Raw genomic sequence first — 15,348 nt, forward strand, 5'->3', positions numbered from 1 at the left:
GAGAAAACTCCTTTTTTACAGGACCAGAGAAATAAAGGCACAAAGGTGCTCAGACTCAGAGTTTCAAGGAATTTAATCCCCAGGGATGTTCTCACAGTGTTGTCAGTTCATCTATTTCTCAACATAATCTACTTGGTGTCAAGACTTAAAATTTTTGCAATAGAAAAATGGATTCACCACTTCGATCTTGGTGTCAGAGAAAGAAATGTGGCTATGATGGTCTTCTCCCTCCTTCATCATTCCCTTAATAATGGGAAAGAGATGAAAAATGATGACCTTTCAAGTCATATAATTATAAAATTTTAAATGAGCCATTTAGAATTTCACTTTTAAGGATGCAAATTAGTAATCAGTTGTTTCACAGTATGATACAGACCCACGAGGTTATATTAAATATGTGTAATGAAAGGTTTATGATGATGACAAAGTAGAAAATTATACTATAAATCACATTATCCTTTTTAAAAGATAGCAAACTAAATATGCAAGTATTGCCAGCTAAGATTCGCAAAAGATGCTATCTTAAAATATTTATGTAAAATATGAACCCATTTCACCTATTAATTGTAGTTAAGGTTTAATTTTAGGTTATAAGATCTGTGTGTGGAGGGGACAAATGTGTTCTGTTTTTCCCAGTAACTTATACATTATTTACAATGTTTATGCTTAAAGGATATCCACATAAAATTCATTTATTATTCCAACAAAAGTAGTCTCAGCTTCCCATTTTACCAGTCCACGCAGAACTATAATCAGATATTGCCATACTTTTGCCATCATCATGTCTACTTCTTTAAATTTGATTATCTTTCAAATTCTGCATTTAATTCAGACAAGTCTCAATTTGCTTTAGTTACATCACCAAGCATGCTTTTCTTATTTACCTTAACGTTTTTATTGCCTATATTACTCTAGTAAGCCCTACATCACACCTTTTAAAATTTCTTTACAAGGTTTCCATTAAGCTAATAGAAGTTTCTTGTGCCAGCCACCATTTCTTTGTTCCTTTTTTTCCCTTCTACAATAATAAGTTATAACTGACTAACAGAGGACAGTTAAACATCACTCCAGATTCTGCTAACAGCGGAGAGTTTGAACATTTTAAATAGTGGATAGTTAAACATTAATCTAGGTATTTCTTTGGCACATACATTTTTTTTTTGTCAATTAACTAAATGTATCTAAATACCTGGATATTTGTCAACGGTAGGGAAAAAAATATCTAATTGAAACACTGATTATTTCACTTCGTGTTATGTTATTAGAGATATACCTTTTAAAGAAAGGGTAAGCAATGCTTTATGCTGCGTATGGTACGCAGTATTACATGGTAACATCTAGAACTCATAAAAGTAAACGTGTGTGAACCTTTAAGAATGTGTTTCTCATGGGCATGCAGTAGGAACAAAAATACATAATGAAATTTGGGATGTAAGTTTCCACTTCTCACATTTTGAACAATATATGGTAATCAGTGGTTTGAAATGGCTGATAAGAACAAATTTCATGAGAAAATGCCCTCCGTTTTATCCGCATCTCAAATAGTAGTTGCCAGCTTGCTCTTTAGCCCCAGTCTGGAGTACACATCAGAAATCTGTTTTTCAGAGTTGGACTTCATTGTGTATATTAGTACCAAAACATGAAGTTACGTTCTGATAACCATGAAATAGCACAATCTATAATTTTTAACCATTGCTGATGCTGTGGTAGAGCTGAGAAATTTACATCGCTGGAAGATTGGAAGATTAGGGGAAGGCATTGAAGTGTCACATGTTCTGTTCCTTTCATCTTTGGAAGAAACGTGCTGTCCATGTGTCTTCACAGGGGAGGAACTTTGCACGGGCCTCAGACGAGGCTGCACCTTGGACTGCCCCTTCGGCTTTCTAACCGATGCCCACAACTGTGAGATCTGTCAGTGCCGCCCACGCCCCAAGAAGTGCAGACTCATAATCTGTGACAAGTATTGTCCATTTGGATATCTGTACGTACTTCTTAAGTCAGAAGATCTGTTCTTAATTATCTATAACTTGACGAAATGTCTCTTACTTTTTTTGTTGGCTGTTTTGTGTGTGTTTGTGAGTGAATCAGCAATGTACTGAATCCAGAATATCTATACTTGTTCTGTTAGAGGAATCAGAAAGCAGGGAAAGGAGGTATCTCCAAAGATAAGAATCAAGTTTTACTCTTTTTTTGAAGATGGGCCAGAGCCTTGTTATGACACTTCGGGGCTGTTAGGTGAGATTTCCTCATAGCAAGGGCCTTTGGACACTGCCAAGGGGAGTGGAACTGTCATGAGGTCCCGGTGTTGTAAGCGCTTCAACTTTGCACCACTGTCGCAGCAACTGTTTTGTGATAGCTTATTTAATCTGTACTTTAAGATGAATTGACAGCTACTGACTTGCAACATGGAGCATCCTTACCCTGTCACGCCTCCCTGTCCTACCTTGATGCTTGTCTACGTTTATAATATTCTTTAAATAGCAGTAGATCTTATGAATTTCCTTGGTGATAAGAACTATGACTTGTATTTTAAAATATTCTTTATTGAATCAAATCCCATGAAAATTCAGATTATTCTAGGGGGAAAATAAGACATTTCACACTTGTTACTTTTGTGTCTGCCTTAGAATCTACTTCTGTCTTTATGTCAAGTTGGTTCCTTAAAAATAACCTTTCAGAATTTTGCTTAGTCATTCCTGCCTTGGTTCCTTCCAGTTTGGTCTCTCTGCCTTTTCACTTTGTTATATTTTTATATAGTGCTAGTAATTATAAGGGACTTAGAGCCATCACCTCTTGCCCAGCGTCTTAAAGGCATTGCTTTTATTCTTCCTCTTGGAAATTCTAGTTTAGCAGGGAGAGGGGAACCTTAATTCTAATTTTAATTGGATAATTAGCTTGGGAACATTATTCTTTAAAATTCCCCAAGTAAACTAATAAATCATCATTGTTCTTAATCCTAAAATATGAATATGATATTAATAAAAGTAGAGCTATTTCTTAGCTTACCTGCTGATGTAGAATAAAGTATTATTATCATAATAGTACCTACAACCACTTGCTGCAGTGTTACGATAGTTCAGAACCCAGGCTGCATTCAAGTCCAAACTTCACCTTGGAGAGAAAACTCTTAGAGGATTATAGATGCCACTTGGTATTCCTGTCAGTAAGCACATTCAAGAAGGACCAAGTTGACTCTTGTAGGCAAACGAATACTGCATTGGCTAGCACATGTTTCAGGGACAGCCTCTGAGGGAGAAATACAGAGAAGGGAATGGGAGAAGGAAGAAGGAACGGATAGGTGAACAAATGAGTGAACAAACAAATCCGTTAAAGCCCTGTTAGGGCTTGAAAATGGCACAGTCTATGACAGGAGTGCTAAGCATTCATTTAATTCATTGTTTTCATTATATTGATATAAATACGTAGACCCTAGTGTTCGGTTCTCATTTCACTTAGCAGATTGTAGTTTGTCACTTGGGCAGTTATATACCAAGGGTTTCCCATGGGGCCATCTTCTTTTAGAGCCCCTTAATTTGTCCAAGATGAGAAAGAACAGGGTTTATTTTTTTAGTTGAACACCACTGTTGCCACTTAGGGCTCCTTGGGATGAAACCTAAGGATTAATAGACTTAACTCCACCTTCTCTGCTGCCCAGGAAGCCCAACTAGGGCAAAGCTTGTAGAGGAGATGTAGAGGCGCCTAAGAGAGGAGCTGCAGCTAGTGGACAGAAGACACAGGAGGGCGGGTTAGCACCTTTTGTAATAGGGTCATTCTCCTTTTAGAGAAAATAAGGAATTGTTGCTAAGAATTTTTTTGTCCTCTTAAACTATGGTGATCTTTTAATGAACATATATTTATTTAATATCATCTTTCTGATCAACACAAAATTTAGGCACTCTAGCTTATTAAAGGGGAAAAAAAGTTCATCCAGCCATTTCCCTTTATCCTCTGTGCTTCAGTCATGCCCCACAGGTGGAGCATTTTTCAGTTGGTATTCTTTTCTGACTAATGAGGTAATTACTGGACATTGACTGCAGGACTTCTTAAACGTTTTGTTCTTCATCAACATTTACGCAGCATTCCCAGGTCAATGGATCCTTAAGTTCTCCTATCTGCTAAAAAATTCCGTAGATATCTCAGCAAAATGTTTAGTAGTGTCTGAAATTTCTCAAGAGAATGTGGTCATCTGAGGAAGCCTATGGTTCTGACAGAAGAAGGACTTCTGCCCTAATGCTGGCCTCCAACATTGACCAGCAATATATCCTTCACCTTCCTATTCATGGAGCTGGACATTCATCTTTTTGTACTGTGGTACCACTTTTCCCAATTAAATCAACAGTTATGTCATTGGGATTCTGACAGTCACATCCTAGAGCACCTAAGTGCTTGGACAGTTCTAACCATTGGCCATGGGTGGGTGGTGGTCATGGCCACAGGGAGCTAATTACACATCACTCCAGGGGGTTTTGAGAGCAGAGGGTCAAGTCATTCTGCTTAATGAGAATATCACTTCAGTGACCCTTGGTCTAAGCACTTGGGTATCACTTGAGACTTTTGGATTTTCTGACCTCTGACAAAATTTTAATTACCCAGGAAGAATAAGCATGGCTGTGACATCTGTCGCTGTAAGAAATGCCCAGAGCTCCCATGCAGTAAGATCTGCCCCTTGGGTTTCCAGCAGGACAGTCATGGCTGTCTTATCTGCAAGTGCAGAGGTAAGTCCCAGCGCATAACCCTTCCCCGCTCAGAGCAGTCAGAGGCACAGAAACCAAGGACGGAAGTCAATGAAATAATTTCAGTGATTGCTGTCCGCTCTGACACCACTGTCACTCTCTAGAGGACCATCCCTTGTCCTTTCATCTCAGTGGAATAAGAGCTCAGAATAGAATTTAAAGGAACGGGCCACACGTTGACCAAATTAATCACTTCTTAGCTCTTCAGTTTTACTTGTCTCAGGAACTTTAGCCTAAAGCATCTTTATCTTGGCTTCCATAGAGTCTCCCTCTGTCCAGCAGTGGATCGAGACGATTGATACAGCGAAGGTCCCTTTTCACAGCCCTTTGAGGGTGGGTGAGGCTAAACAGTCTGCTTGTGTATTTTCTTGGTAACACAGTTTTCCCTGAGAATGTAGACTTTTGCTGAATAACCACATGCCCGCCTATAGTTGTGTATAGGTGTGAGTCCTGGGTGTACCTTTTGCAGGACTTCCCCCTCAAGGAACGTTCCTGAAGCTGTGTGAGCCCTTACCCCAGCTCCAGCGCCACTGCCCACCCCAGTTGGTTTTAGCTGTCCACATGAGCCACAGATGAAGCAGTAAAAGACCCCTAAAGTTTGTTCTGTGTTTTTTCAGAGTTGGACAGTTACCACCTGAACAGTGTTTTTAGGGGGTCAGAGTAAACAGAAATCTAGTCACTGCTTCAGTTGTTCTACTGAACAAAAATCTGTTAGTTACTAGCGGCCCAGGATTGCCCCCCTGAATGATGATTTCTAGAGTGATCATTCTGCATGTATTAAACATATGTGTAACATTCACGCTGAAATCAGTCATTGCTTGTTGACTGTATAGAATATGAGAACGTAGAGTGAAGGGAGGAAAAATAAGTTATAAGCCTACCAATAGCAGAGAAACGTATTTGCAGGGTTTTTTTCTCCCTTTTCCCTTTTTTCAAAATTGAGAGCATGTTAACTTAAATTCTTTTCCTGATCCTTTCCTGTGTCACAAGCTGTGCTATGTAGACAGGATTTTTGGTGGCTGGGTAGCATTACCTGTAAGGAACTACAGGCTGTTTCTCCTGTGCAGTAGCTCCTTCTTTACCAGGCTGCCTTCTGTCTGTCCAGAGGTCCCTGCTGCAGCCGGGCCACCCGTCCTGTCAGGCACATGTCTGTCCATGGAGGGTCATCATCATAAAAATGAGGAAAGCTGGCATGATGGGTGCCGGGAATGCTACTGTCACAGTGGACGGGAAATGTGCGCTCTGATCACCTGCCCGGTGCCTGCCTGTGGCAACCCCACCATTCATCCGGGACAGTGCTGCCCGTCATGTTCAGGTAAAAGCTGGCCGCCGTCTCGTGTGCTCCCTGAGCAAGTGACTTTTGCCTCGTCACATCTGTAATTCCGGGGGAAGTGCAGGGGACGACCCCTGGAACATATTTCAGCTCTCTGGTTTTTGTCAACAATAGCCACGAGTGTCAGCCAGGGTGCTATATACATGATTAGCCAAAAACCAGAGAATTATTCTAAAGCTCTAAAACCACTCTCCTTATTTTTGAAGGTTTACTCAGTTACATTGGTCTTTGAACTACAGTTGTGTACAGGTTTGTGGGCTTACGTACTTAAAGCTCCAGCTCTCCATCTTACGGATAGTGTATTAAGGCTGAATGTCTTAGTTAATTGGAGGGGGTTGTTGTTAATTTTATTCCATGAAAGCTTCTTATTTATAAAGTAATATTCGAGAGGGAGAGAATTACTGAAGTCTGTGGATATTGCTTTTTTTAAAATTAATGGATATGTGGTAGTCTTGCCAAATGGAGATGTTTAGAGTGACCACACATCCAAAACATTTACAGTCATAATAATGGTAATCCAGATAAGTTAGTAGAAGAACATAACAGATTTATAATTCATAGCGGTCCAAATTATGGTTGTCCATAACAGTAATTATTACCGTAATACCTCATCTAGTGCCTTTGATCCAAAGAGCTCAGCATGGTTTCATAGTTATTATTTCTTCCACCCAGTGGAGGCCACTGAATTAGGGGAAAATACGCTTAAGCAGTTTTTGTTTGGAAAACAGACACAGAGAGATTAGCTTTCTTACCCAAAGTAAAGTAGTGTGTCAGCTAGAGGGCCAGGGAGACATGAAGTCTCCTGATTCTTGCATCGGATTTCTTTTGAAGTTGAAATGTACTGTCCGGTTTTGGGGTAGGGATCGTATTTCCCCGGTCAGTCTTGGTTCTGTATCTCCCTCCACCTGTGCAACGGGTGCAGTCAGGAACCTGAGGCCTGGGCCTTTTGCAACAAGGCAGGCCTGGCCTGGGAGGGAGGTACCGCATGCTGGCACCTCAGTCTGCACCTGCTTTGCCTGCCAGGGAGGGGGTTGGCAGAGGGGCACTGGAAGTCCTTTTTAGCCCTGACGTTCTACACACCTCAGTAACTAAGGTATCAAAGTGACAGGCAGCCCCCATACCCCTATAGGGGACCAGATGACAAAGTTGTTTTGTTTTGTTTTGCGTAGTTAAGCCAGATGTGCTCTGTATCAAAACTGCTTCCTCATTCACGTGTTTTGCTAGTTAAATATGAAAAACCGCTAGTGTCCACTGAAACAGAAGATAAATGAACAATTTAATGAGACAGAACTCTGTGTTGACTCTTTGGGGAAGGAAAAATCATTTGTTCCAATGAAGACCCCATGCTTTAATTATAGGCATGAGTGTGCAGAGTGTGGCCTGCACCTGGGTCTTTGCTAAACGGTGGACTCAGTGAAGAACTCCGACCAGTGGAAATGCAAAGATATTACTAAGAATAGATGATTGACTTAAGCACTGAAAAGTCAGTGAAACCAAATCTAGTTTTCTCTATTACAGAGATACGGAAAGTTCTTAAACACACACAGAATTATTGATGTATTATTGTGGATGTGTGACTATCTAGATATACACATATAAAAACATACAGGTATTGATATATGTAGTATGGATGTGTAGGTATGTTTTTTTTCCAAAAGTCTTTAGTGAGTTGCCACATATGGATCTTTCTGAATAGAGACCCCAGCATTGTTGCAATTGTGGAGTCCTACTTTAAAGAATATTTTCTCCTGCCTTCTATTCAAGGATCAGCTGTTTTTCCTTCTGAGATAAGTGAGCAGCCTCTGAACTCCTCTGACAGAAGATTCACCAAATGATACTGTGTCTCAGATTTTTTTCCCCTATCTTTCTTACCCTCTACCTTTCAGTTTTTCTATCACCTCCGTCTATCTGGTCACTCATGTTTTGCCTTGAGGCACATGGGTGTATATATATAGCAAAGGAATGCACAGAGTAAGACACCTGCAAACACACGTCATTTTTCTTCTGACCACTTCCTTACATGTCAGCGTTTAAAAGGGCAGCAATTGTCGATCCTCTCCAAGTCCTTTCAAAAGGGAGACTTTTTCCAACAGTAGTTTACTAATAGTCTTTGGAACTATTTTTTCTTTTTCTATAAATGGTGAGAAATGCACTTTTATCTCATCACAGCTCAATTTTCATTCTAATTATCTTCCTTTCTACTTTCCTCATATACTAGAAAGTTTGGCCCGGTTGGTTATGAATGTAAGCGTTGGCTGATGTCAGTTTTCTGTGATATGTCCACTTGGTCAAAGTTCCAGTCTTTACTAGCTCCCTTGAGATAAAGCTGTATTAAAAGTTATACAGTGCCTTCTTAGCTGGAGCTGGGCCCACACCACTGTATCTCATCAGTATTGCTACCTCTCAGGCTGACCACTGCTTTGAAAGTCACAGCCCGTGAGTTCTTAGGAGACGTCAGCTCTGAGTATCTCTGCACAAACAGGATAGTTCTTCGGAGGCCCAAATTCCACTGATCTCCAAGCGTGAGCCCGCCATGGTGTCTCCAGATGGCTTCTCCGCAGGGTTGCACACTGTCAGCACCTTCTTGAAACGCCTGTTGTATTTGGATGACACGAATATGGTTAATATCTTCATACTTCTCATTTCCCCAGCACAACTTGAGGGCAACTCCCAGTGCCTCTCCAGACATTTTCAGCATTAAATTCCCTCTCTATCACTATCATCTCACCAAGAGCCCCAAATCGCCTCTCGTCTGGGGAAAGAACTTAGTTGTCATCGGCCCCTGGGCGTTTACCTCTCTTGATCATATCGCCAAACAAATGTTTAGTCTCAGGTGAGGGTTCAGACTGTTGATTCTGAAAGAGCATTCCTGCTCAGTGTGCCGGCAGCTGGTCGGGATTGGGGTGTGTCCTGCTCAACAGTAGGACTTATTTCTAAGCCTGAAAGGACTCAGGGTCCCAGAGATAATGAAGTGAATGGGGCACAAATCAGCTTACAATTGTATTTAACCTGGAGGTGTATCCATGATCCAGACAAACATAGACTTGGGTTCAGATCCCTTGTCTGCCCTTAATACTCTGGGTTCTCAGTTTCCTTATATGTCAAATAGGATAACAGTACCTGTTCACATGATTGGTGTAAGGAATAAGTGAAGTAACATATGTAAAGCACTAACATGGAAACTGGACCATAGTAAGCATTCAGTAAATGAGAGATCTTTATTCTAGATAACCCTACACATTCGCAGACATCCCCTAAGGGGCTCCTGTTCTCTTCAACAGTAGGAGTCCCCGTAATTTAATTATCTCGTTGGAGCCTCTCATTACTATTGACAAACTGGAACCACTTGAACCTCACTTCCTGAAACTAGCTCTTCTGCTGTTGCCTTATATTTCTGTGCATGGAATGTTTTCTTCCCTGTTCTCTTGAGGGAAACAGCCAATTCATCTTCTCTGTCCCTTAAAGCCCACAGCACCAGGTTCTTCCCGAGCTGGTAAGACTGCAGATGAATAATTTCTTGTGTTTGGATTTTGTGTCGTTCCCCAGATGACTTTGTGGTGCAGAAGCCGGAGCTCAGCACCCCCTCCATTTGCCATGCCCCTGGGGGAGAGTACTTTGTGGAAGGAGAAACGTGGCACATTGACACCTGTACTCAGTGCACCTGCCACAGTGGGCGGGTGCTGTGTGAGACAGAGGTGTGCCCACCGCTGCTGTGCCAGAACCCCACGCGCACCCAGGACTCCTGCTGCCCACAGTGTCCAGGTAACCGGCACTGCGCCTCAGGATGCACTGGGCCGGCGGGGAGGGGCTGCAGCCTGGGCATTGTCATTCTGCAGGACCGGTGGGCTGGGTTGAGCCCCACGTGGGAGTGTGCCAGACCCAGTCACCAGTAACCCGGGCAGGAACATCTGGCAGGCAGCTTTCTAAATTCATTCCTTTCTATCGACCGCATATTTATGCAATCAATATGCCTTGCACCTGAGGTGACTTTGAACAACAACAGCAAAAAAAAAAATTGTTTCTTTCTACCCTTTTTTTCTTAACCCTGCATCTCAGACTCAAGAGACAGTCCTGCTGTACCAGATTATTCCAGATGATTTTGCTAATGTGAAAAGTCATCTTTGTCTTTACAAAATGTGAAGAGCAGTTATTGATAAATAATGTAAATAAAATTCTTTGAAATATGTAAGGGTGGTGGAGATACTTTGAGAATGTTAAACAGAGGAATCGCTAAAAGATGCATAATGCCCACCTTCTCAAATCTGTGATGATTAAGTTAAGATCCAAAAGTACTAAGTGACCAGCACTGCATATGTACAAAGAGTACTATTGTTTTCTTGGTTTTTTTAGTTCTCAGATAATCTGGCCTTAGCAGGTGAATTTATGGTCATGAAACAAATATAGTGAAATTTTGTCAGACTTTTAAACATAAGTTGCTGATTATGCAACGAAAGTAGCAATTCTAATTAACACTAGAATATATGACTTAATTTGTATAATTACCAAGTTGACAGCACAATAGTTTTGTTGTTGCTCAGTCTTTTATCTTTTCAACTTAAATCAATAATCATTTACCTTCTAAATGTATGGTCTTAGAGCATTTCTGCTCAGTAAAACACAAGCCCTTTTATTTTATTACTTTTTTTACATTGGATTATCTAGTCAGCCAGCTAGAATCTATTGTTCTGTCATTATATAACCAGCGTAGTTGATGTCCAGAATTCTTCCTGCGTTCACATTGATGATATTTTTTAATTGCATCAGAGGAAATTGTGGGGATAGCAACATTATTTGCTGTTGTCATCGTGCCCTGCTGCTGAGGTATTATCATCTTAGTACAGAATCTTTGGCGTAATTTTCAACCATGTTAATCTGAAAAGCTTAATTAGTGCAACGTCTTTTCTAGTATAAGAAATAGTTCAGATGTATTACGTTGTTAGGATATACCCTAGTCCCTCCTATATATTTTTATCATCACTCTTTTACTTAGACACAAACCCTAATGTTTCTCTGTTAATATATGACCATGACTATTCCCGTATTACGTCGTTAGGATATACCCTAGTCCCTCCTGTATTTTTATCATCACTCTTTTACTTAGACACAAACCCTAATGTTTCTCTGTTAATATATGACCATGACTATTCCCGTATTACGTCGTTAGGATATACCCTAGTCCCTCCTGTATTTTTATCATCACTCTTTTACTTAGACACAAACCCTAATGTTTCTCTGTTAATATATGACCATGACTATTCCCGTATTACGTCGTTAGGATATACCCTAGTCCCTCCTGTATTTTTATCATCACTCTTTTACTTAGACACAAACCCTAATGTTTCTCTGTTAATATATGACCATGACTATTCCCGTATTACGTCGTTAGGATATACCCTAGTCCCTCCTGTATTTTTATCATCACTCTTTTACTTAGACACAAACCCTAATGTTTCTCTGTTAATATATGACCATGACTATTCCCGTATTACGTCGTTAGGATATACCCTAGTCCCTCCTGTATTTTTATCATCACTCTTTTACTTAGACACAAACCCTAATATTTCTCTGTTAATATATGACCATGACTATTCCCATCCTCCTGGTGGAAACTACTCTGAGTGGTCTCTTCACTGGTGATCATGACTTTATATCCGTTCGTATATTCATTTTACAAGTGCTTATGGAATGCCTGAATTGAGCCATGGGGATCCCGGGGCTGATGAGAACAGCCACAACTCCTGTCCTGTGGAGCAGTAATCCAAAAGAAGAGCTGAGCAATCCAGTACTCCACCTTTAAGTAAATCATGACAGAGTGAGAGGAGTGCCTGGAAAGGAAAGCATTAAGAGCACATGTAACCCAGGAGGCTTTAACTAAAGAGGGAAGTACCTCTGTTCCCACTTGTCCGACGATCTGAGGACAAATATAGGGGTTGGCCCAAATTTATTGGTGGGACACCTGACTGGACTCAGAGGTTCAGCCCAGGCAAAGAACAAGAGCTCCCTGGAAATGGGACTCCTGTGTGTGCCAAGGACTGATTTCTTAGAGCCAGGTCTGAAGGCCAGTGCGCGTGAGCAGAGGCCCTGCCGATTCTAGCAGAGCAGAGATCTCCCCTCTAGAAACAGGAACAAGCACCCCATGTGTGCCTGGCTTTGGCTTCTCCTATATAAACGTATGCCTAGGTGACTCTCCCTTACTTTACATATAACTTGAGAGATACTTCAGTGATAGCCTTCATCTTAAATGTCAGGACTTTCTGTTTCCTAGATCAGTATTCTGAAGGTTACACTTAAATCTGTGAATAAGTTTGTATCTAGAATGCTCTTGTGTTTTAAAATCAGTCACCTACCCCATCATTGATCTTTCTGAACTTTCCATTCATGGTTGTGTTGCAGCGATAAAAAGATAAAAAGTCTTAAAATTCAGAACATTGATTTCTTCACATTGCAGTAACTTTCGACAGCAGCATTGATAAATGGAGTATTTCACATCTAGAAAAATACCATCTCTAATCTTAGGATACTTGCATCCTAAAGTTGTCCCAAAATGATATATATGTACAACTAGAAGAGTTGCATCCCTCATGGTGATTGTATCTCCTGGGATGCCTTGTCGTTCCCTCTGTCCTTAACTCCCCCTCTCCTCTGGCCTGGTTTAGAGCAAGGTCTAGAAACGGAAGTGGGCTCATGAAGAAAGACTGAGCATCCCTGTAGGTGATGATACTTCACCAAGGTGAGAAAGGCAGAGAATAGAAAAGCACTTCTTTCTTTTTTCACACTTTTAAAATTCTCTTTCATTTTTGATTTTTTAAAGTTGGAAAGAAGCGTAGCACGGAAGAGAGATCCCTCGTTTCTTCTTTTATTTCTCTGGTATAGAAATAAAGAGAATGAATGAACACCAGTGAAAGAACTGGTAAAAACAAAATAAGTGAGTTAATATTTAGAATCAGAAGTGTAAAGAAGGGGTCTCATTTTTTCCTAAAAATTGAAAGAAAGGCCCAAAGGAGGAAGCTAGCTTGGGCAAGATTCCCAAATGATGTCTTCAGTCAGGGCTCAGAAGTCCCTTGCCCTGCGGGCTAAAGAACTGCAGACGCTGCATCTCAGCTGCAGCTCTCACTCCAGCTCTGCCGGCACATTCCCATGTCTCCTGGGGTCCCCTCCAGACTCTAGGATGTTCATTTCAGCTACTATTTCATGCTTCCATCGCTGCCGTCCCTGCTTCCTCTTCTAAGTTTTCAGACACCAGGTTGGGTGTTGCTGGTAAGAGCTAAGCTGTCATAACACACAGAAACCTCGTGGCAATTTGCAGAGCCTCATGTAGACTAGTGTGAGTTGCCCTGATTTCCAGCCAAATCAAAAGTTAACATCAGTCAATCTCTTAAAAAGAAATTATCCCTAGACATGGATGATCCAGAAAAGATACCTGAGAAAGTAATCCCATTTTACCATCTTTAACTCATATGCATGTGATCTATGGAAACTTACCTAAAATTGGACCTGAAGCACATTTGGAACAATGGAACCAATGGCTGTTCTTTCACTGTCGCTGCCTTCAGGACTGGCAGTAGGAGATACAGTTACATGCTTTGGGTTCAGAGCCCAAAATAAAGCGATTGCCCCGCTTCTCAAAGAGACTTTTCTTGTCAAATCAAACTTGTTGGCTGTAGGGTGTATTCAGGAGGCGGATGGGAGGAAAATGGGACACTTAGAGCTTCTGCATCACTGTGATAACTACATGTAAATGAAAGAGCAGACTTCATGATGTTGACCATGAGAACAGATGATAATTCTTCTGACCCTGTATCCTTTGAGAAAATGGGATTCGCTTAGAGGTTTGCTGGGTGGGACCATCATGGCTTTTTCTAGACTCTCAAGTGCAAAGGTGGTTGGAAGTGCTCTCCTGTCAGTGCAATTGTGACATTTCTAAACTAGGAAACCTCACTAACTAGTATTACACTTTCCTTTGTTATATCCCAGTCGGCTTTCTACTTGAGCTTACAGCTCTCAAGTCAGTTCAGTGAATGGCAAGACCCAAAGAGATATCTGAGTTTTCTGGTGACGTTCTTTTCTGTTTCAAGTTGTTACTAGATCTGGAGACCCTCTAGTCTGTATTTATGTAGCAAAAACACACAAGTCTTGCAGATGATTTCTCTGTAGGTGCATCCTCAGGAGTGAATTACATTTCCCATCATCTTTCAGCCATTAATGTGAATGCCTGAACATTGAAGTGTTACATACAGTTTGAAAATCTGTTTGGGTGTTAATTGGTTAGGACTGTGTGTGGCTGCAAGTAAGAGAAAACCCAGCTACAGTTTTTAAACAGAGGTTTCTTTTCCATACATTATGAGAAGCTTGGAGACAGATGTTGATCCCATTGATTTAGTGTCTTAGTGATATCAAGGCCTCTCTCTTACAGGTATGATAAGTGTATTATAACTACAGGCGACACACTCATAGTCAAGGCAGGAAGAATGTGGAAGCATGTGGGTAGCTTCACATCTGCCCTTCTTTTAAGAAAGTGAAAGCTTTCCCAGAAATCCCTGATTAGCCAGTGAATCCGTTAGCCACAGCCAGGTGACATGGCCACCCCTAGCTGTGCCGGAGACTAGAAAAGGAGGGAGCAGTGGTCCCACGTGACATATCCCCCTTGTGACCCAGGGCCTCAGCCACCCCACCTCCGACCTTAAAATCAGGAGCTCGTTAAGTTAAGGCGGAAAGGTAGAGTGGATATCGTGCAAGCAACTAACAGAATCTCTGCAACAGACCTCTTTTGGTCTTTGTTGTTTTTGTTTTAAAACTCCAGACCCTGTCAGAGTCAGATGTGCTGTGTCGTTACTGAGTCCATTTTAAGGAGGCACACAAAGCCCTGGTGACCGAGCATGCTTTGTATGGGACAGAGTGAAACTCACTGTGTTGCACAGTGGGTGGCCTGCAGCATCTTTTTTTCTGCTGACCTTCTGTTCATTTTTCCAGATGAACCTCTCCAGCCTTCCTCATCCCATAATGGCAGCATGCCTAGTTACTGCAAAAATGATGAAGGGGATATATTCCTGGCAGCGGAGTCCTGGAAGCCGGATGTGTGTACCAGCTGCGTGTGCATGGATAGCGTAATTAGCTGTTACTCTGAGTCTTGCCCTTCAGTATCCTGTGAAAGACCTGTGTTGAGAAAAGGCCAGTGTTGTCCCTACTGCATAGGTAAGACCAAGAAAAAAAATCCTTCCTTTCTCCCAGTGGCCACTAAATCTACATTGACAGCCATTTGCCTAGATCAGTTAATAATTTTGA

At 41.3% G+C, this 15,348-nt stretch overlaps 2 protein-coding genes across 3 annotated transcripts in view; both read left to right on the forward strand.

The window, feature by feature from the left end:
• The window catches only part of CRIM1 (cysteine rich transmembrane BMP regulator 1), a 205,056-nt gene that overhangs the window by 156,705 nt on the left and 33,003 nt on the right, over positions 1-15,348 (forward strand). For both annotated transcript variants that reach the window (XM_068565195.1, XM_068565194.1), the window contains 5 exons: positions 1,825-1,981; positions 4,594-4,715; positions 5,839-6,048; positions 9,613-9,828; positions 15,037-15,258. In XM_068565195.1, the coding sequence (XP_068421296.1) occupies positions 1,825-1,981; positions 4,594-4,715; positions 5,839-6,048; positions 9,613-9,828; positions 15,037-15,258 (927 nt within the window). The remainder of the gene's footprint in view (positions 1-1,824; positions 1,982-4,593; positions 4,716-5,838; positions 6,049-9,612; positions 9,829-15,036; positions 15,259-15,348) is intronic.
• Positions 9,841-15,348, forward strand: part of LOC137778181 (annexin A2-like) — a 368,470-nt gene continuing 362,962 nt past the window's right edge. Inside the window, 1 exon segment of the mRNA XM_068565199.1 lies at positions 9,841-9,844. The gene's annotated coding sequence lies outside the window, so the exon portion shown is untranslated.

The sequence above is a fragment of the Eschrichtius robustus genome, chromosome 15 (genome assembly GCF_028021215.1).
Source record: "Eschrichtius robustus isolate mEscRob2 chromosome 15, mEscRob2.pri, whole genome shotgun sequence".
Taxonomy (NCBI): Eukaryota; Metazoa; Chordata; class Mammalia; order Artiodactyla; family Eschrichtiidae; genus Eschrichtius; species Eschrichtius robustus.